The 21497-nt window shown below is 30.9% G+C and overlaps 1 protein-coding gene across 1 annotated transcript in view; it reads left to right on the top strand.

Moving 5' to 3' along the window:
* Positions 1 to 548: 548 nt before the first annotated feature.
* The window catches only part of LOC107443557 (uncharacterized), a 78944-nt gene continuing 57995 nt past the window's right edge, over positions 549 to 21497 (top strand). Inside the window, exon 1 of the mRNA XM_087154125.1 lies at positions 549 to 697. Within this exon, the coding sequence (XP_087010251.1) occupies positions 625 to 697 (73 nt within the window). The 5' untranslated portion in view covers positions 549 to 624. The remainder of the gene's footprint in view (positions 698 to 21497) is intronic.

Below are 21497 nucleotides of genomic sequence, written 5' to 3'. Positions count from 1 at the left end.
AATTTTGGCCACGAAACCTTGGAGCTGGTCCACTGTGCGTGGTATGCCACGATACTATTTCGCTATTTTTGGACGAAGGTTGTGAGCAATCCTGAGCAAGGTTGCTATTTGGCGATCGTACTGCAAAAATATTTATTTCCCAAACTTTATCTGCATTTTTCTACATTAAATATTTCTTAAATTTGATGATATTTTGCGCCCTTTTTCATGATATTTCTCTCTATTGCTGAATAGTTTGTCCTTTTTTAGACATTTTGCTGGGAAAACAGCAGTTTTTAAATTTAAAATATACTTACTTAGCTAAAGAAACGAAAGGTATAGTAGCAAATTATATAGCGAAGTAAGTGACTGAAAACGAAGTCACTGTTTGTGTTTGGCGCTCACTAAGGGTTGTCTTAATTTCAAGCGCGGAGATATTCCTCATCTTTCTCCCACGCTGAAATGAACTCTGCGTCTAAGAAGGTGGAGCCAAGTGCCAACTCCTGGTGAACGAACTATAGTTGTAATTTGATAGAATGATTTGTTGTTTACCGTTAAAATAGATATGCATGTTTTTGGTTGTGTACTAAGGATAATTACATTTTATTTTTTATATCTCTAAGAATTGTATTAAATGATTTTATCATGTATAATTTCTATCGGCTTCCTTTCTTTAAGCCATATTGCAGTTCGTCTTTATGTTCTCTTAGTGCTACACGTAAGTTTGATTAACCAATGACTTCTATTTTTACGAATTTATGTTCACTCTAATTATAATATCACTCTAAGTTAATGATTCTTACTTTATATTGTACCGAAAAATATCTGCACTGAATTTTATGTGTATCTTATTTTTCGATAGTTATAAATGTTAAGGCTACTGGATGAAAAAAAAAATGGTGACGACTTCTATACACCAAGTAGCGTAATGGAACATTCTTGGTGTAGAACACTTTTTAACGTTAATTAGTTGCCGGTAGTTAAGGTACACGAAAATTTAGTACAGTGTAGTTAATATGCATATTAGTTAATCTGCAGAGTAACTGATTTTTACAGATTAAAAACATAATTTTTTTTTAATTATTACTAAATGAAAATTAAATATCGCCAATAAAATGATAGTTTTCATTCGAAGAAAACTTTGCCTGAGGGGAAGTGGCTAATTGATTGATTTCAAAAAATGAGATTTGAATAAAAAGAAAACAAGAACTGCCAAATAAAAATTGACAAAACTGGAGCAGTAAATGATAAAAACACAAACGACAATGCCTGTAGCATTATTTTAATAACCCCAATTCAATTAAATTACAGGACAACAAAGGCTAACTTTAGACGTACTGCTAATTGCAATATTTATGACTAGGATAGTTTTTCATAATGAATCTAACCTTTTAATAGCAAGCCTTATTTCATTAATTAAAAAAAGTCGAGTTTAAGATATAATCTTCTTAAATTCATTATAAATCGTTAGCCTATGATTACAGAAATAAAAACAATTCTTTTTCCATTTTTTCTTGTAAAAAAAAGAAAGAAAAAAAACGTATTTTCAAAAACATTTTTTTAATTAAAAGAAATTCTGCTCGACTTAATTTCACATTCGAAGCATCAGTAAAATTCAAAATTAGAAGTCTCATGATCACTAATTAAAAATACTCCTATTGTTGAATATTCATTATAAAATTTTTTTTAAAATAAACATTGTGGTGTGGCTAAATCAAAAAGGGGGGGTGACTAACATTAAGTCAAATTAAGATTAAATAAAATTTAGATACTAATTATGTAAAGGCCGAAAATGTATAAGTGGTTAACAGTGGAAGTGGGTGCAATTATTCAGGTAAGCGCAACAAAGGAGCATGCTGAAAAAAAAAGGAAGAGAAAACAACTTATACTGTACAATTACTCACCAGATACATATTCTAAGATGCAAAGTAACTTTTATTTCACAATTGAAGGCATTATAAAAAAAAACTGGACATGTTAGCAAACATGCCAACAAAAAATAAATCGGCTTCAGCCGAATACAGAGAAAAACATACAGCGTTGTTGAAAACAAAGCAACGACTGACTATTTCTTCGTTATGAAGATAGGGGAGAAAACTCTCGCCAAAAAAATTAAACTTTTGCGAATAACCATTCGGTTGGCTGAAGAAGGATCAGAGGGGCAAATCACAGAGCTGCAAATATTGGCCAACTGGCGAAATTAATTGTTAAGCTCCATGCCAAACATGAAGCGGGGTTGTCTAAAGTGGTGATACACCTGGTAAAGAATTTTGTGGACTGTTCTGGAACATTCTTGGCGCCATCATAAGATCAAAAGGGGCGCTTTGCAATTGATGCAAGCCGAAACGTGGGAAAGAGGACTTGCTGACATTCCTTCTCCATCCAACAATAGGGGTTTGCTGACTGGACATACATCTTGCTGTCAGCAAGTAACAAAAGGAGGAATCTTCTTTTAAAGGAAGAACATACATGCAGAGAAAGATTACTTTCCCAAGGTTACAAAACAAATTGAGGCTTAAAACTTAAATATTACATGAAATATATTGCAAAGAATTATTGAATACTGATAACTAAATAACATTAATTACAAGTGTAAAAAGAAGAAATTAAAAAACATACAATTAAAAGTTTATCACAAATTTAACAGTTACAATTATTTAAGCGTTTAATACATTATTAACAAAATAACAATTAACAAATGATTATTACATTAGATGAATGATGATGATTACATAAATTAAGATGATTAGATAATTAAATTAGAATTAACAATGATTAGATAATGAAATTAGATAATTAAATTAAAATTAACAATTGATTTTATTTAATATGTAGTATACCATACTACATATATTCCCCCCAGATACAGAAAAAAAGGTGAAGCCTTTTTGTATAAAAACTAAATTCAGGACAGCAGGATCTGAAAATAAACAAATGCCAAAACAATTAATATATCCAATGCAATAATGGGAAGACAAAAATCAGAAGCTGGGAAAAAGGTAAAAATTTGCATCCAACAAAAATTAAAAAAAAAACTTGAATAAATACTTAATTGACAACACACAAATACACTACACTGAGAAAAAAAAAAACTTGGTGAGATGTTAAGTTGTTTTCAATGAATAATGGCAACACAAAGTCTAAAAAAAAAATATATATACACAAAAAAGGAAAAAGGTTTACAAAATTCATCTGAAAAGCAAAAGTATTAGTGCTTGAGAATGAAATTCGTGAAAAGTCACAATTTGGGAGGGAGTCCATGTCAAGAAGAACTAATCAAGTAAGACAGATAAAAATATGTACTGCTCCTGTAGCTGTGCACCTTGATCTCAAACAACACATCCAACCATTTAGCTGCTATTAATTTGACGAAATACCACAGTTCAGTGAATCCAGAAGTCAACCATATATGATGCACGGTGAACTATGAAACACCGACATTGAGTTGCCACTAATTTGACGAAAACACAGAGTTCAATGAAACCAGTAGGAGCACGATATGAGACTATGTGAACGAAGAAACATTGTCATTAAATAAGAGGCCAAGATTACCTCAGTATAAGACGGCAGGATCATGCCTCAGGAGCCGATAGTAGACAATACACACATCAGACATCTCCAGATACGGGATATAGACATCAGGGACGAAGACAGTTCGAGGTAGCAGATACACTGACCACTTTCAGATAAAGTCTGGCAAAAGTCCAGATGAGGGATAGCAACATCAGGGATGAAGACAGTACAAGGTAGCAGATACACTGACCACTTTCAGATAAAGTCTGGCAACGACAACTAGCAAAAGTCCAGATGAGGGGTACAGACATCAGGGATGAAGACAGTTCAAGGTAGCACCAGAAGACAGAGCCGAGCAGTACAGTTTGTGTTGTTGTAGTAAGTTCTGACTCATATGTTCATACAAATATTGAAAACAATTTATATTAGCTCAAACAAAGATATATGCATAAAAACAATACTTATAGACAAGTAAGTATAAACAAAAAATGAGAATAATGTACACTAAAAAATTTAGACTTTGTGTTAGACCAACAAGGTTTAGAACATGTCTCCAAAAAAGGTTGCATGAAAATGCATATAAAAATGACACATAGAAGATTGGGATAAACCCATTACTTAAAATTAAATGCAGTATTAAAATTGCATTAAAGGTTATTTGTATAGTACCACATTCCAAAATAAACAAGGAAAACCTAATTGTATTAGAAAAAATCCAAAGTAATAATTAAAGTCACTTAAGTTACAAAATGTTTACATGAATAGTTGAGTGAAAACAAACTAAGAAAATAGGTAAAAAGTATTGCCCTGAGTTGATAAAAAATTAAACAAGAAAGTGATTAATTAATTAATGATTCTGAAACAAACGTTTCGATCACAACATTCCCAAAAAAAATCTTGTCAGGCCTGATAAGATGTCACATGTACGCCAGCGTAGCAGAGACATCCCAAAATTTTATGGGGGTTTGCAAGCAAAACATTAGCAAAATCACACAAACAGTTATTTGAATTAAACATGTGAACGAAGAAAATATCTAGTATTTTGTTGAGGTAATTTATTACTGGTAGCACACAGAGATGTTTTTCTATGCGGGGCTAACCTTAGACGGTTTGCATGAATTTTAAACACAGGAGCATTAGGATTAGATAAAAATTGGATACTAAAATTAACATCATTATGTTTTGTAATGATGGTGTATGGACCATTGAATTTGGGATTAAAAGAATCTTTGGATTTCAAATATACAATATCATTTACTTCGAATTTACGAAGTTTAGCTTTCCTTTCAAACTTACTGTTTTGATCAGTCTGATTCTGCCTTAAAGAAGTATAAGCATTACTATAATAATTATTTAGATCATTTAAAACCTGAGAAACATAAGAAGCTTGGTCTAAACTTATAAGTTTATTGTTAGAATTTTGGTATGTGTCAAAGAAAATACTCATTTCACGACCAAAATGAAGCATGTTAGGGCTATATCCTGTGGCAGGATGAATAGCACTATTATAGATTTGTTGGTGAATTAAGAGGGCAGATTGAATAGAAATTCCTTGTTCTCGCAAGGCAATCAATGAGGATTTTAAGGAAGTGTTTATTCTTTCTGAAACTGAGTTCAGTTGAGGGTGCCCTGAAGTGGTATGTATTACCTTAATACCTAGTTCAGAATTTATAGTATGAAACACTTCACAATTAAATTGAGTTCCAAGATCACTTAAAATCATGGTAACTCTACCAAACAATGACATATAATTTAACAAATGTTGGACCATAGTATTAGCAGTTAAGTTCCTTAAATGATATAATACAGTAAACTTACTGAAGTGATCAATAACAGTTAACACATGCCCAGTATCTTTAATAGGTCCAACAATATCAATACTAATAAAATCCCCAGGGCGAGTAGGTATGTACACATTTTTTAAGGGGGCTGGTTTGACAGAATAATGCTTGATGCGAATACATGCATCACAAGATAACACATAGTTTAACGTGTCAGCATAGTAGCCTTTCCAATAAAATCTTTTCGACAATAACTCAAAAGTTTTCTTGACACCTGTATGAGATACATGAGTAATTTCCAAAACCTTAGGTCTGAGAGACTTGGGCACAACTATTAAATCAGCATAATCATTCTTATTATATTCTTTATGAAACATGAGTAGCTTAGTATCAGGGGATATAAAATATTTATCAATAAATTTAGTGTTTAAGTTATTATCCTTTAATTTAGTAATGATATCATTAAGTTCTTGATCTTTGGTTTGATTGTCCTTAAAGGTTTCATTCGATATTTCAAACTTAGGGTCAGTTTGAGTAACACACACTAACTCATTATTTTTAGGATCAGAAAAAGGTACAATTAGGGATTCAGTATTATCAAAATCATTAAAATTACAGTCTTCTCTTAAATCAGGATTTTGGCATCGACTAAAATAGTCAGCTAGAACATTACAAGAACCGGGTACATATTTAAAATCAAAAGTGTACTCACTTAATAAAAGAAGCCAACGCGTTATAATGTCAGCAGGTGAAGTAGATTTTTTGTAGTATTTAAGGGGTTTCGAATCAGATAGAACTGTGAATGATTTGTTGTATAAATAGTACTTGAATGCTGTTATACCCTTAACAATGGCGAGCAACTGCAACTTTATAGCAGGATAATTTTTCTCACCCTTATTTAATGATTTGCTAAAATAACCTACTGGATGAAAACCATCCTCATATTCTTGTAATAACACAGCAGAAACTGCCATTTTACTTGCATCAGTGTTTAAAAAGAATTTCTTAGAAAAGTCAGGTAATTTGACAAACGGCTTGTTAAAAAAAATATCCTGTAAGGATTTAAATGCATCTTGATGCTGTTGGGTCCATTTAAATGAAATATTCTTCTTCGTAAGATCAGTTAAAACACCAGTTAATTCTGCAAAGTTGGGTATCAATGAGCGATAAAATCCGCATAAACCTAGAAATCGTTTAACTTGTTTTACTGTTTTTGGAGCAGCAAAATTAGTGATTTTAGCAATATTAAATTCAACAGGTGAAATTATGTTTTTGGCAATACGAAAACCTAAATAATCTATTTCTTGTTCAAAAAATCTACATTTAGAGGGAGTAAGAGTTACATTATATTTACTTAAAATGTTTAACACAGCTTTAACTTTACCCATCATGTCATCAAATTCATTGGCACAGATGATAAAATCATCTTGGTAGGCATAAATATGCTCAATACCATGTGCTTTTAACTCATCAATAATTTTGTCAACGAAAGCTTGAAAGGTACTGGCACTAGTTTTGAGACCAAAAGGTAGTCGTTTGTTAGAATATGTACCAAAAGGTGTAGTAAATGTTAACACCTCCTGAAGTTCATCAGGTACCATTATTTGATTATAAGCACTTTTAAAATCTACTTTTGAATAATATTGAAATTGAGAAATATTGTTAATTAGAGTCGAAATCTTGGGAAGAGGGTACGTTGAATTTTCTATTATGGAATTAAGTAACCTAAAGTCTAAAGCAAGTCTATATTTGTTTTGATTAGAGGAGTCAGTATCTTTTTTCTTTACTAAAACCATGGGCGAAGCCCAGCTAGAAACATTTCTTTCAATAATATTAGCATTCATTAACTCAGTGAGTTCATTTTTTACAATATCCTGTAAAGCTTGTGGTATATCATAAGGTAAGGTTTTAATAGGGTTATTGGATTTTAACTTAATACTAGGTTCAACTAAATCGGTACAGCCAAGTGTGGCAACAGATTTTGAAAAACAAGCATAATTATTTAATAAAATATCAGCAATAACATGTTTTTGAGATTCATTTAAATTATCAAGGTAAAAATCATTAATAGACAACTCTAATTTTCGTCTTTCAAGCATTTCAGGTGAAGCTTGAATCAAATTTACATACTCATTATTGACATTTTGGTTATCAAGATTATTTTTAACATCAAAATCACTAGAAATTGATCCAATTTTGCAAGACTTATTTAAATGAATTGGTGATGCACTTTTGTTATATATTAATACATGAAATGAATTTTGGGTTAAATTATGAACACTTGGATGCATCAATAAATCATTATGATTAATAAGGGGAGTAAACAAAATGTCATTATTTAAAAATTTGTCATTATCAGTAGAGACATTGATGAAAACACTTTCATTAGGATCAATAACAACCTTATTAGTTAAATGAACATGTGATATTATATTTTGAACATTTTTCTGTTCAGACAAAGGTAAAGCAAAAGGTAATTTAAAAGAGTCAAAAATCAATTCATTATTCTTAGAATCTATAATTATGTTATATTTGGATATTATATCATATCCAATGATACCTTGAAAATGAGAAGTATTAAATTTAGATACAAAAAAATGATGCTTAAACTGACTATTATTGATTTTAAAAGAAATTTGAGCACACGATAAAAAATTAAGTTCAGAGTTTAATGTAGAAATTTTTACGTTTCTAGATAAATATTTAACTTTAGTTACTAATTTAATTTGGTCAAAAATATCTTTAGGCATTAATGAAATAGAAGCACCAGAATCAATTAAAAATGTGAACTTTTTATCACCAAACATTATATCAATAAGTGGTAAATTACATTTGTTTTCACTAAAAAAATTAAACAAGGTTGTCTCATTAGACATTGGATTTAAGAATTCAGATATTTTTGTTTTACCATCACCCATAGTGTGATTTAAATACTCAGAAGGTTGATCAGACTGATCAGAAACAGGGGTTCGTTTAGTTTGAAAAGGGACCACAGTTTGCCTACAATGTGGTCCCGACAGCGTATTGACAAAACATACCGTAGATTGTAAACGCGGCGATTGCAGGTGGAATTGGCGATGGATTACGCGTAAATGTGGTGGGAGAACGAAATTACATTAACCTAAACAGTGTAATTCGATATTCTTTTTCTCCTCCTCGTCTAGCCATAATGAATAAAAATAACTAATTAATTCTTTTTAAAAGAGAATTAAAAAAGAAAATAACCTTTTTATTATCAGGATCACTTTACAAATACACTGTATTCATATTTTATTAAACGCTATAATTTATATTTTATAAAACGATCTAGTTTTTTGATATAACAGATTCAATTTTTTTACAAGAATTGTGTTTGCGAAGAAATAAAAATAATTTACTACTACTGAACCAATCACAAAAAATAACATAACATTTTAATGCTATGTTTTATTGAAACGCTATTTTGAAGAATTAATTCTATTTAACTTTTATTGTAAGAAAACATAACCTGTTTTATTTTAGTGATATTTTCTATTAAATCAATATTCTCTATAAAAGAATAATGTAAGCTTTTTTATAAAGATTCTTTTTTTAGAAATTAACAAAGACATATTATTTACTAGAAAAAAAATTAAGTATTCAAAAATGTTATCACGCTTTAAAGTAATAGTTTTTTGTAAACGAAATAATCAATATTTTTAAAATAAAGTTTGAAAGAGTTTGTTTCATTACTAGAAGCATTCCTTATAAAAAAAATATATATTAAATTACTTTTTTTTGCATAATTTTATTAAATAACTTTTTTTTTGCAGTGAGATGAGATCTTAAACTTGAAAAATTGATTCAATTCCTTAATATATATAAAAGTCGGTAAATACTTCATTCATTATGGAGGTCATAGATAACTTGATACCTTTTCAATATAAGAATAATAAATGCAATTATGTAATAGAAAATGCACAATTTTAAAAATATATTTTATTTACATATATTGTTTGCAGGTTATTCTGCAACTATCATACGTAACATAAATTTATTGATTCCTAAATACTGTTATATGAGTTTGGTAATTAAAAATATTATTAAAAAATAACATAATTAAAAAATAACATAATTAAAAAATAGCATAATTAAAAAAATAACATAATTAAAAAAAATTTCAACCTTCAATTAAAAACTTTCTGTAGTCAAATATTAATAATAGTTATAATTTTTAACAACTTTTTTGGGCACAAATTTTTAATTCTCGAACTTAATACTATCCTTCATATGAAAATATCAGAATTTATAAAAGAAAAACTATATTTTAAAATTGAGACATTGGCGTCAACAGAGGTTAGATGTATGTGCTGAGTTTAAATAAATTATATGTTATAAAACTCACATTTAAGATTTAGATCAATTTATTATCAGGTCATAAGATTGTTTTTTAATAAATAAATGTAGTGATTGTTTGATTTACAATTGTAAGGTCCTGGGTGTTTAATGTTAAGTTATACATCTCTTTAGAAATAATATTTGAAATATGCAGAGCAGGGCGGCATTCATTTCAACTTAAAAAACATCAACTTAACTTTCAATAACTATAGATAAATAAAAAGCAAAAGTTTGATAAAAACTTTAAAAGAAATACTTTTAGAAAAATTCTTTCTAAATAATATTTAAATAAAACACAATCACTTCGCCTGAGTGATTTTGTAAGGAATTCTAAACTTTATAATTTTACAAGTTAGGTGAAAAGTAAATATCTACAATGGTGGTAGGGAATTAAGGAAATTCTAAATCTAAATTTTGAGTCCTAGAACGTAAACATCTGATCATTAGATCAAAAGTTAGTTTTAGATTTTTCGTTTATTGCTCACTGTACACTAAAACGTGATTTTTTTTTCTTTTGAAATTTTGATTTCAATGCCCTTACTTCAACCTCCTTCAAGTTATGCTTACTTTATAAATTTAATCTCAACTTTATTTTTCTTTTCACTTTTAAACTGTCAACTTTTTTTCCATTTGTAAATTATGAAAAAAGTTATTAATCTGATTGCGAAAACAATTAATTTATTAAAATTGAACATTTTCAATTAATTCCTTTTAATAGTCATTTATATTATTAATAATAATAATTATTTGCACAAAATTATAATAAAGGAAAGTTTGATTAGAAATTTAAAAGTTCTTGCTGCAACAATTAGGGAATTTCTATTGACAAATTCAAGTAATTTTTTTTCCGGAGCAAAATGCATTTTTTTTATAAAATTATTTTTACAAAACTGTGTATAATGAACATTTCAACAAAAATAATTAGTACAAAATAGCTGCTAAAAATTCTTTTAAACATTTATAAATATTATACATTTATAAATTTCAGCTTTTCGCATTATTGCTAAATAATCTCTACGTCGAAAAAATATTTAAGGAATTCCATAATAACTGAAAATTAAATAAAATTTAAAAAAAATTGTAAATGGTTATCGAGCAGAACCATTAAGTTTAATTAATGAATTTAGAATTAGTAACAAAGTCCCTGCTGATCAATAAATTTTTTTTAATCTTTTAAGTAAACAAACTTTATTGTAATAATCATTTCATTATTAAGGATTAGAGGTTATTATGAAATTATTAATATTAATTTGTGGATGACTAGGTAAAGAAGTTCACTACACGAAATATATTTAATGAAAGTTATAAAATACAGAAGGGGCTATGGTGGTAATAATATATAATTTTTTTATCTTAGTTTTATTACGACCTTCTAAAAAACGCTAATAAACTCAATTATGTTAACAAATACAAACGATTATGTCGGAGCTATAACAAAAAAATACGCTTTATATTTCATTTAATGCAGTAGAATCTAATTAAGATCAGCTTATTTGAAACTCTGAAATGTCACACCCATATGTAACTTGGTGAATGATAAATACTTGATACCAAAAACAAAACAAAAACATAAGCACACAGCTGTTTGGCGATTTGCGAGACGCTCCTTTAACACCGCTAGAATTTTCGCCAACCCTTTTACAATCTACGGTATGTTTTGTCAATACGCGTCCCGACACTAGTTTAAATTGGGACGACCTTGATTTTGTGGTCTTCGGTTATTACTTGAACCACTACTTCTGTTAGGATTTTGCCCAGAACCCTGCAAGTTCAAGTATTGGTAACATCGAGCCATAATATGACCATTTCTCCCACAAAAATGACATACAACTCGTTGTCTAGCATTGTTATTTTGGGTTCTCACATTAGATGTTGTGAATTGAGGACAATTTTTTAGACAATGGTCAGGAGATTTGCATAGAGGACATAAATTTACTGCCTCTTGAACAATAGTAGTCAATTGCTTAATTTGATCTTTAAGCATTTCGATTTCAGAGCATTGGTCCATATTTTGGGTTTTATTTAGAACATTAACTGCAGCATTAGTATGTGGTGCAGAGCAGGAAGATATTATTTCTGCCTTATTTACAATTGCCATGAAATCTGAAGGATCCTCAAAGGCTAGTTGAGTCTTTATGCTAGGAGATATAGCATTTAAGAATTGAATTGACTTAATTTTGTTTAATGCAGCTGCATCATTAATAAAAGCATATGCCTGATGGGCTGCTGACTCAAGTCTATGGGCAAAATTTCTTATCGTTTCATTATGAAACATGTTTAGATCATTAAATTCAGCAATAGCTGAGGCTTCATTTTTTGTTGCACAAAAGAAATTTTGAAGGATTTTTACTGCTTCCTCAAAAGAATTGAGGCTTAGGCAACTAGGAGAAGTTGCAAAAAAGGTAAGTGCAGAACCCTTTAATTTGGACTTAAGGAAAATAAGGGCTGCCTGATTATTCCATTTGTTAAGTGCCTTAAGTTCCCTTACTTGGGACAAAAACCAGTTTAAAGTACTGGGATCCCCATAAAATGGGTCAATATTAAAGTAATATTCTCTTGAAGTTGGAATAACCTCACTCTGAGGGTCTGCTTGCCTAGTCCTTGGCATAATTAAAATATTCAAATACCAAAAATTAAAAAAATGCTTAGATAAAAAATTTTAATTATCTACCCCTAAATAAATTTATGAAAAACATGAAATAAAAAACACCATCATAAAAGTGCACACTTAAAACATAAAAAAATGGAGACATAATCTAAACTATTCAAAAATTTCCTTTTCACCAATGATGCATCTCAAATAAAAACATTTAAAATAAATATAAAATAAACATAAGTACAATGATCGAATGAAAAGAGGTGCATCATTGAGTTTTCAGCATGTCAACTGTTGCAAACGCGGCACCAAATATTATGTGGTGTGGCTAAATCAAAAAGGGGGGGTGACTAACATTAAGTCAAATTAAGATTAAATAAAATTTAGATACTAATTATGTAAAGGCCGAAAATGTATAAGTGGTTAACAGTGGAAGTGGGTGCAATTATTCAGGTAAGCGCAACAAAGGAGCATGCTGAAAAAAAAAGGAAGAGAAAACAACTTATACTGTACAATTACTCACCAGATACATATTCTAAGATGCAAAGTAACTTTTATTTCACAATTGAAGGCATTATAAAAAAAAACTGGACATGTTAGCAAACATGCCAACAAAAAATAAATCGGCTTCAGCCGAATACAGAGAAAAACATACAGCGTTGTTGAAAACAAAGCAACGACTGACTATTTCTTCGTTATGAAGATAGGGGAGAAAACTCTCGCCAAAAAAATTAAACTTTTGCGAATAACCATTCGGTTGGCTGAAGAAGGATCAGAGGGGCAAATCACAGAGCTGCAAATATTGGCCAACTGGCGAAATTAATTGTTAAGCTCCATGCCAAACATGAAGCGGGGTTGTCTAAAGTGGTGATACACCTGGTAAAGAATTTTGTGGACTGTTCTGGAACATTCTTGGCGCCATCATAAGATCAAAAGGGGCGCTTTGCAATTGATGCAAGCCGAAACGTGGGAAAGAGGACTTGCTGACATTCCTTCTCCATCCAACAATAGGGGTTTGCTGACTGGACATACATCTTGCTGTCAGCAAGTAACAAAAGGAGGAATCTTCTTTTAAAGGAAGAACATACATGCAGAGAAAGATTACTTTCCCAAGGTTACAAAACAAATTGAGGCTTAAAACTTAAATATTACATGAAATATATTGCAAAGAATTATTGAATACTGATAACTAAATAACATTAATTACAAGTGTAAAAAGAAGAAATTAAAAAACATACAATTAAAAGTTTATCACAAATTTAACAGTTACAATTATTTAAGCGTTCAATACATTATTAACAAAATAACAATTAACAAATGATTATTACATTAGATGAATGATGATGATTACATAAATTAAGATGATTAGATAATTAAATTAGAATTAACAATGATTAGATAATGAAATTAGATAATTAAATTAAAATTAACAATTGATTTTATTTAATATGTAGTATACCATACTACAAACATGTATATGCTTACTTACGAATTTAGCCATCTACTTAAAATGCAAATATATTCATCTTACTTATAAACTCTTTAACAATCTCAAGGATAATGTAATATATTTGACGGTCTGTATGTTTAGATAATTAATTTTTTGAGTTCTTTATTAACTGTACGCTACATTACATTTTTGGGCAAATAAAAATGTCCTGATTTCTTAATAACTCTATGTAAACTTAGAGGGAAAGATGCAAACAAACAATGTTTATAAAGTATCATATAAAAAAATCAAATTTAGGAATTTTATTATAAAAGGATGGTACTAATTTTAATTTTCAGCTTTCCAAGACTTTTCGCTTAATTTTAGGAATGGTGCGATAGTTTACGCAACCTAGTTATACTTGATACTTATAACAAAGTTTCTGCAAATTTTTATTTATACAAGTAACACAAGAGAACACATTTTTTGTTGCATTTATACAAGTACTTGATTTGATATAATCTAATACCGTGATAAGGATTGCGAGTCCGAAATTAGAATCCCGGATAGCTGGTAACATATCAGCAAACGTTACATTTTCATTTCCGTGTGGTTGACATAGAAAGGTGACATGAATAATTAATCCTTTTTAAACGTAGTATAAATATTGGTAAGCCAAGCTTGTTTCTTCAAAGACTGAATTAAGGCAGGCAAAAAAATTTACAAAAAATCTCTCTTTTTTTAACTTTTTCCATAAGCTTTTGTTTTTGCTTTTTTCTCATTCTAGCTTTGTTGTTGCAACTGCAATATTTTGTTTCTGTTGAAAGCGGGTCATCTTTTGAAGTGCTAAAAAAGTGTATAAAATTCTGTTTCAGTTCATAAAATAGTTTTTTTAATGGCGGGCACTTGGGATGTTTTGTCCCATTGGCATCTAATGCCAGAACTGCTACTCTCTTCTCGTTACCCAGTGGGCACCTGTGGCGCAGCCACGGCTGTGGAGCAGCGTCGCCTACGTCACACAACCACAAACCCGTTTATAGGGAGGGTCACATTCACACAAAAGTTGTTGTTGTTAATTTACGTCGCACTAGAGCTGCACAATGGGCTATTGGCAACGGTCTGGGAAACATCCCGGAGGATGATCCGAAGACATGCCATCACAATTTTGATCCTCTGCGGAGGGGATGGCACCCCCGCTTCGGTAGCCCGACGACCTGCGCGCGAAGTCGAGCACTTTACGGTAGCACAGTTTAACGAGGACCAATACCGCACACCCTCGGTCCCTACGCAGACTGATCCAAGTGGGTCACCCACCCGCACACTGACCGCAGCCAGTGATGCTTGACTTCGGTGATCTGATGAGAACCGTGTCTTAACGATCAGTCCACTGCGGGACTTCACACAAAAGAGAAAGGACATAGAACACAGAGAGAGAGAAAGAAACATCCATGCCCTGAGAAGGATTCGAACCCGCAACCATCGGCTCCTCAGTCAGGCACGCTAGCCACTCTGCCACCTGGTCGGCAGTTCGTAAAATCTAAATTAAGCCTTGAGAAAGGTAGTTTATTCACAGTTTGAGAGCGCTTTCTATTCTTGACTTATGAATGATGATTCATCATAGATTTCAAAAAATTTTTCCGGCTTTGTTTTGGAAGGCAGATTCAATCTCTATACAAAAGGGTTGTTTATGCAAACTAAATGTGAACCTCATAGTGCGTAATCTTGAATAATTAAATTTAACATTGTTTCGAGCTTGCATTGCTTATTTCATTATCGTTTCTAATCAATGTAAGGCTTTGTGACAAAGTTTGTTACTGACATTAGAATCAACCTTGCACTGCTATCTGGGTATACACATTTCTCTATACACTTGTCTGTTCCTTTGAAAACAATACTTAAGACAAAAAACATATGATATTATGTATGACGTAAGACATATGACTTATTACATCATAAACTGAAATATACTATAGCCTTCTTCCTACCGCGCCCTACTTACGAGATAAGTGAAAACACTTAGTAGTAACTGTAGTGAATTTTAAGGAATTCAGGCTCAGACTAAAATCGTTTAAAAAAAAACTAACTTATAAAGAGATTGTAGATTTCAAATCAGCGATGAGAAAGCATCTAAGATCTGTAATAAAATGTCATGCAGCAGAAGAATGTCATTTTAGAAAATTGCAAGCAATTTGATTTCTTTTTAAATTCTATAAATATGCATATTCTTTTCAAGCTCATAATTTTTAATATAGTGTCTTAATAAATTTAGCAATCGAGATCAGATATTGTTGAGGGAGAAGCACTTTCATTTCATGTGCATACATTCTACTCTGATTTACCTCTCTCGGTCACTGTGGTTTTTCTTGTTTAATTTTTTCATCTCATTTCTTTCTTGGCTACTGTGGTTTTTCTTGTTCTTCTGTTTTTCATCTCATTTCTGTCCCGCAGTGGACTGATCGTTAAGACACGGTTCCCAGCAGATCACCGAAGTCAAGCATCAGTGGCTGCGGTCAGTGTGCGGGTGGGTGATCACTTGGATAAGTCTGCGTAGGGACCAAGGGTGCGCGGTATTGGTCCTCGTTAAACTGTTCTGTCGTAAAGTGCTCGACTTCGCGTGCAGGTCGTCGGACTACCGAAGCGGGGGTGCCATCCCCTCCGCAGAGGATCAAAATTGGGATAGCATGTCTTCGGATCATCTTCAGGGATGTTTTCCGGACCGTCACCAATAGCCATTGTGCAGCTCTAGCGTGACGTAAATGAACAACAACAACAAATCATCTCATTTCTCTCTTGGCTACTGTGGTTTTTCTTGTTCTTCTGTTCTTCATCTCATTTCTTTCTTGGCTACTATGGTTCTCCTAGTTTTGTTTCTCATGTTTATTTTTCTATTTTTTGTAGTCAACTGTTACAGTTAAAATAAAATTAGTATTTTGGTGCGAATAAGGTGAATTTATTTTATATCAAAATAAAGATGGTGGGTTGGAATCTATGAGTATAAGTACTTATATTTGTATATATATTTTGGATATAGTAATGATAAGAATTAGTTAAATGATTGAAATGTCATGATAAAGCAAATTAAGCCCGAAATGGTATAAAAAGTAAAAAATTAAGGGGAACGTGATCGTTAGGGAGAATAGTAGTACAATGCTAATGTGGGATAACAATAACCCAAAAGGTACAAAGGGTCACAAAGCGTGAGATTTAGATAAATTAGAATCACCAAATTTGGAAAAAGGGCGAAACTAAAATAAGTTAAAGGTTAATGATAAATACGATAATGACATGCTATATCCAGACATAAATATATCATCCAATTCATTTTTAGTAATATTTCCAAAGAGAGATAAGTAAATACCCGTAACAAGTAAAAAAAGGTACTCATCACAAATACAGGAAAAATTGATGAAAAAAACGATACATTGAAGATTCACAGATGAGCAATTGAATATATTTTATTTAATTATCAAAATCACGCATCCGCACACAAAACAGATAAGTGAACATTAATTTAGAGATATTATTTTCACCAGAGATAAGGTTTTATGTGGAGAATTTGGTGACAGAGAATAAATTAGAGATGTTATAAAGGTTCGCGATCAAAGGTAAATTTTAAGAGTGATAAGAAAAGTGCAAAATCATTTGACTTGTAAAAATTATTGATTTACGAAGGAAATTTAAAGATATAAAAGGGTTGATATAAAGAAAATTAAATTACTGAAAATTATAAAGATTTTAAAGATTCTACATTGATATTTAAGTAAAAAAAATAGGGATGTTGGAAAAAGAATTAAATTCCTCGATACGGACTGAAGTCCGCATTTCGGAGAAAAAAGGATAACTAGCAAGAAGGAATCACAAAAAGAGAATTTATTAAAAGTGACTTAAAAATTCCCTAACTGGTGTAGGACCAGAAAAGTTACATCCAATTAAATTTAAAGAGGAGGAGGGTTTGGAAAAAAAAGGAGAGAGATTGGTTAGTTAGCCCCTTAACAAAATAAACGAAGTAAAAAAGAAAGACGGGTGAAAGAGTGGTTGATACTCCCACAGGAAGTGCGATGACCGCGTTGACCATGAGGAAGGTCAACCAGAAAGTTAAAAATAAAAAATAATTACTGCATTAAAAAGGGATGAAGTTTTGAGAAAATTAAAGGATTAGATAAAAATAGTAGTTAATTGTCACTTTACATTAAATGTAAATGTGACAGCAACTTTTTATATTTCTAATCACTTTGGTTTCTTCTTATTCCCGTCTGGTAGGGGAGAGTGGGGTCAATTGTAAAATTTTTTACTTAACTATTTTTAACTAACAAAAATCCAATATATTATTAGTATTAATTGACAGACGAGTAAAGTCAGGGGAGAAAGCGAGACGGAAAAGAGGAAAGGCTGGTAGTAGAACCATTTCAGTTATAGCAAGTTTTGTGGAGGAGTTTACTTATTCTTTTTTTAAATTTTTCAACAATATCTACTTTATCTTGGAAAAGAAGCAGTTTCATATATATGCCAGAATTATAAAAGAAATCTTGATAGTTACAGATATTTCATTTTTTCGAAAAAAATGCTGGAATGAAATGTTTTACGTACCAGGTTTTTCTCTTTTCCGTCTTGCTATATAAGGGCTTTCACCCATGAGTAAAGTAGACTATCCTCTACTAGAAAAAAAACCTTATTTTAAATGTTATTAGATTAGTTATTAACAATTTTCGACAGTAGAGCACTAGTTACAATTGTCCCCACTTACGAGGTCAATTATAACAGTTCATAAATTCAACTAAAACATAGTTAATTATACATATTATCACAGTTGTGATATATTTTTTTATTGATCAAAATAGTAGTGATATTTTAGGAGTAAAAATAATAATGAGCAGAGACCTAAAGGGTAAAACTTTTAACTTTAAAAGGGGTTAAAAATTTTAATTTATGCTGTGAAAGTTGACAAATAAAATAATGCACATGCAACTTAATATAAATGATATAGGAAACTATTGGTGGTTCTTAAAGAGTTAAGTAATGGTTTGTAAACATAAGATTATTTATTTTCAGCTATTTCAATCGTCCCTTTACTTATTGTTACAATCGTCCCCAAGACGCCATTTCAGCTTCATTTTTTAAAAACAATGCTAGTTAAATAACGAAACTAATCTCTTTTTTTTTGAAAGGTCATTTAAGGCGTCCACTTACATATTCGGTTAATAATTTTTATTTGTTTAAACAAAATTACTTTGTTACAATATAATATTCTAATACCAAAAAAAGTACTTACCTAGCGGTGAAAATATCTTTTGTGATGTAACTCTTTCAAAAGTACATAAAAATGGTTGCCAGCAGGGGTGTACATGTAGATTTATTAAATACACCTTGTACGCCACCTAGGAACCAAATCTAGAACCCGACACTTGAAATTTTTGCTCTGTTACAATCGTACCCTGTTACAATGGATCCCACTCTCCCCTACTTCTTAAAAATGGGAGCACTTTTTTAAGAACTTGTAACATGTCGACTGTTATATCAAATTGTCAACTTCTACTCAAAATATTATTTTTTAAGTGAATGAAGTTTTTAATCAAATAATATATTACCGCTTCTGTTTCTCAGGATAATTTAGTTAACTTTCAATAATTCATCTACCTACAAAAACTAAAGTACCTCTGCTTTTAAGGTAATTTTTTTTAACCAATACTTTATACTGGGAACAGGTTTTAATTGAATAATCGAATATGGGAACCACAATAAAATCTAATAGAATAAAATAAAACTGTTAAGTGTAAAGTAAATCGAAATTTTTCAGAAAAGTTTTAACACTGAGTTTAATTATATGTCTGAAGAAAAAAAACACTATTAAAGGACTTTAACCCAAAGTATCATCGAAACTTAAATCTTAAAAAATACTGAATATTATTAATAAGACTTTTATGAAAAAATCTTGTTCAAAAGATCTTGTCCAAAAAACTGTGAAAAAAGTTAGGAAAGCTTAATTAAAATTCATTAAAATTATGTATTTTTCTATTCCGCTTCTCTTTCAATAATTTCAATAAAATTTAATTACATTAATAAGATTAAAAAAAACTATCAGAACCTATCAAATAATGACGAAACTACTAAAATAATTGCATAAGTGATTACTTTAATAGAACTTTTCAAAAAGAACACTAGATTATAAATGTATAGAAAGAGGAAAATCAAAACTCGTGTTCAGACGATTTATTTTGTGAAATATTATAATCCTTTCGGGTGTTTAAGTTAATTAAAACTTTTCACGAACCAATTTATTTTCTTTCTTGTCTGAATCGTGAATACTTGAAACTTTTGAAGCACAAAATTATTCATTTAGAAAGTATTGGAGAAACAATCATGCACCAAGTTGTAACTAGTTCAAAATTGTTTACTTAAGGAGAAAAAAAACTCAAATTTTCTGAATGAAAACGCAATTTGAGAGGATAATGATAAAGAGATTTAATGAATTCTGAATTGACCATAATGATTTTCAATAAGGAATAATTTTAAAAATGTTTGTTTTGAAAAAGCAAAGTGCATTTATTTTACTTTTATTCCTGGTCAATTTAAAGAAATATTTTTAAAACGCATAATGCTTCTGCAGAATATTTTACATTTTTGCTTCGTTATTAGTTCAGAAAATTAGTTTTATCTTGCTATCATTTTGTGCCTAATGAAAAACCCCATTTAACAACAATCCGAATTACTTTATAGAATAACTTAACTGAAACTTTTGAAGACATCGTATGATTTGTGGTGCATTTTATACACTGTAAAAACTGTGGTGCGATATCTTTGACAACCCTAAAAGTTGCGAGAACAATATTTTCCAGTTAACACTTAATCAAGTTTTCATTTACAATTTAAAAGTTGTATAAAACCTCTAAGCACCCAAAATTCGAAACGTTTGCTCCAATATTATTCACCTCAACACCATAAGCCAAATTTTGTTGCTACCGAAAACTCCAAAGTTGGCGCCATTTCGTTTTCATCTGCAATGGAATAACTGCAAGTGACGTAGTGTAGGTATCTTGATCCTGATTGGTTGTTGAAACGCGGCATTTGCTTACATTATCAACTATTCTTTTCATTCAATTTCGAGTAAGCTAAGACTTCCAAGCATCATTTATCGTAAGTGACACATTCTATATTCTTTCCCAAAGATTCCTTCGGAAAGATTTCAATTCTCTCACTATATATATTTCTTACTTAACACAAAAACAGACAAGAAGCCATGTAGAACATAAACAAACTAATCATACATCGAAGTTGCACGGTACACAAAACAAAAACTTTATCGTGGTTGCAATAAAATACAGAAACAAATAATAAATCTAAGTTAAATAAAAGACTTAGACGAGAAGGAATTATATTTCAACAAATTCGAAGTGTAATACGGAACTGTATTTAATTAACTTCACGTTAATTAACTTATGTGAAGAAACTTAGGTCAGTTTTAACACGCCATTTTGCTTATAAGCGATCAGCTGCCGCTGACGTCATAGAAAACACATGCTGGCTTCCGTGATCTTCTTGAAGTACAAGTTGTCCCGCAGTGGACTGATCGTTAAGACACGGTTCCCAAGAGATCACGGAAGTCAAGCATCACTAACTGCGGTCAATGTGCGGGTGGGTGACCACTAGGATTAGTCTGAGTAGGGACCGAGAATGTGCGTTATTGCTCCTCGTAAAGTACTCGACTTCACGTGCAGGTCGTCTGGCTACCGAAGCGGGAGTGCCATCTTCTCTGCAGAGGATCAAAATTGCGATGGCATGTCTTCGGATCAGTCTCACTGATGTTTCCCAGACCGTCGCCAATAGCCCATTGTCCTGCTCTAGTGCT

Source organism: Parasteatoda tepidariorum, chromosome 10 (assembly GCF_982258835.1).
Source record: "Parasteatoda tepidariorum strain Cologne lab strain chromosome 10, Ptep-v5.0, whole genome shotgun sequence".
Lineage (NCBI taxonomy): Eukaryota > Metazoa > Arthropoda > Arachnida > Araneae > Theridiidae > Parasteatoda > Parasteatoda tepidariorum.
The sequence above is the reverse complement of the archived record's forward strand: the minus strand, read 5'-3'. Positions and strand labels throughout refer to the sequence as shown.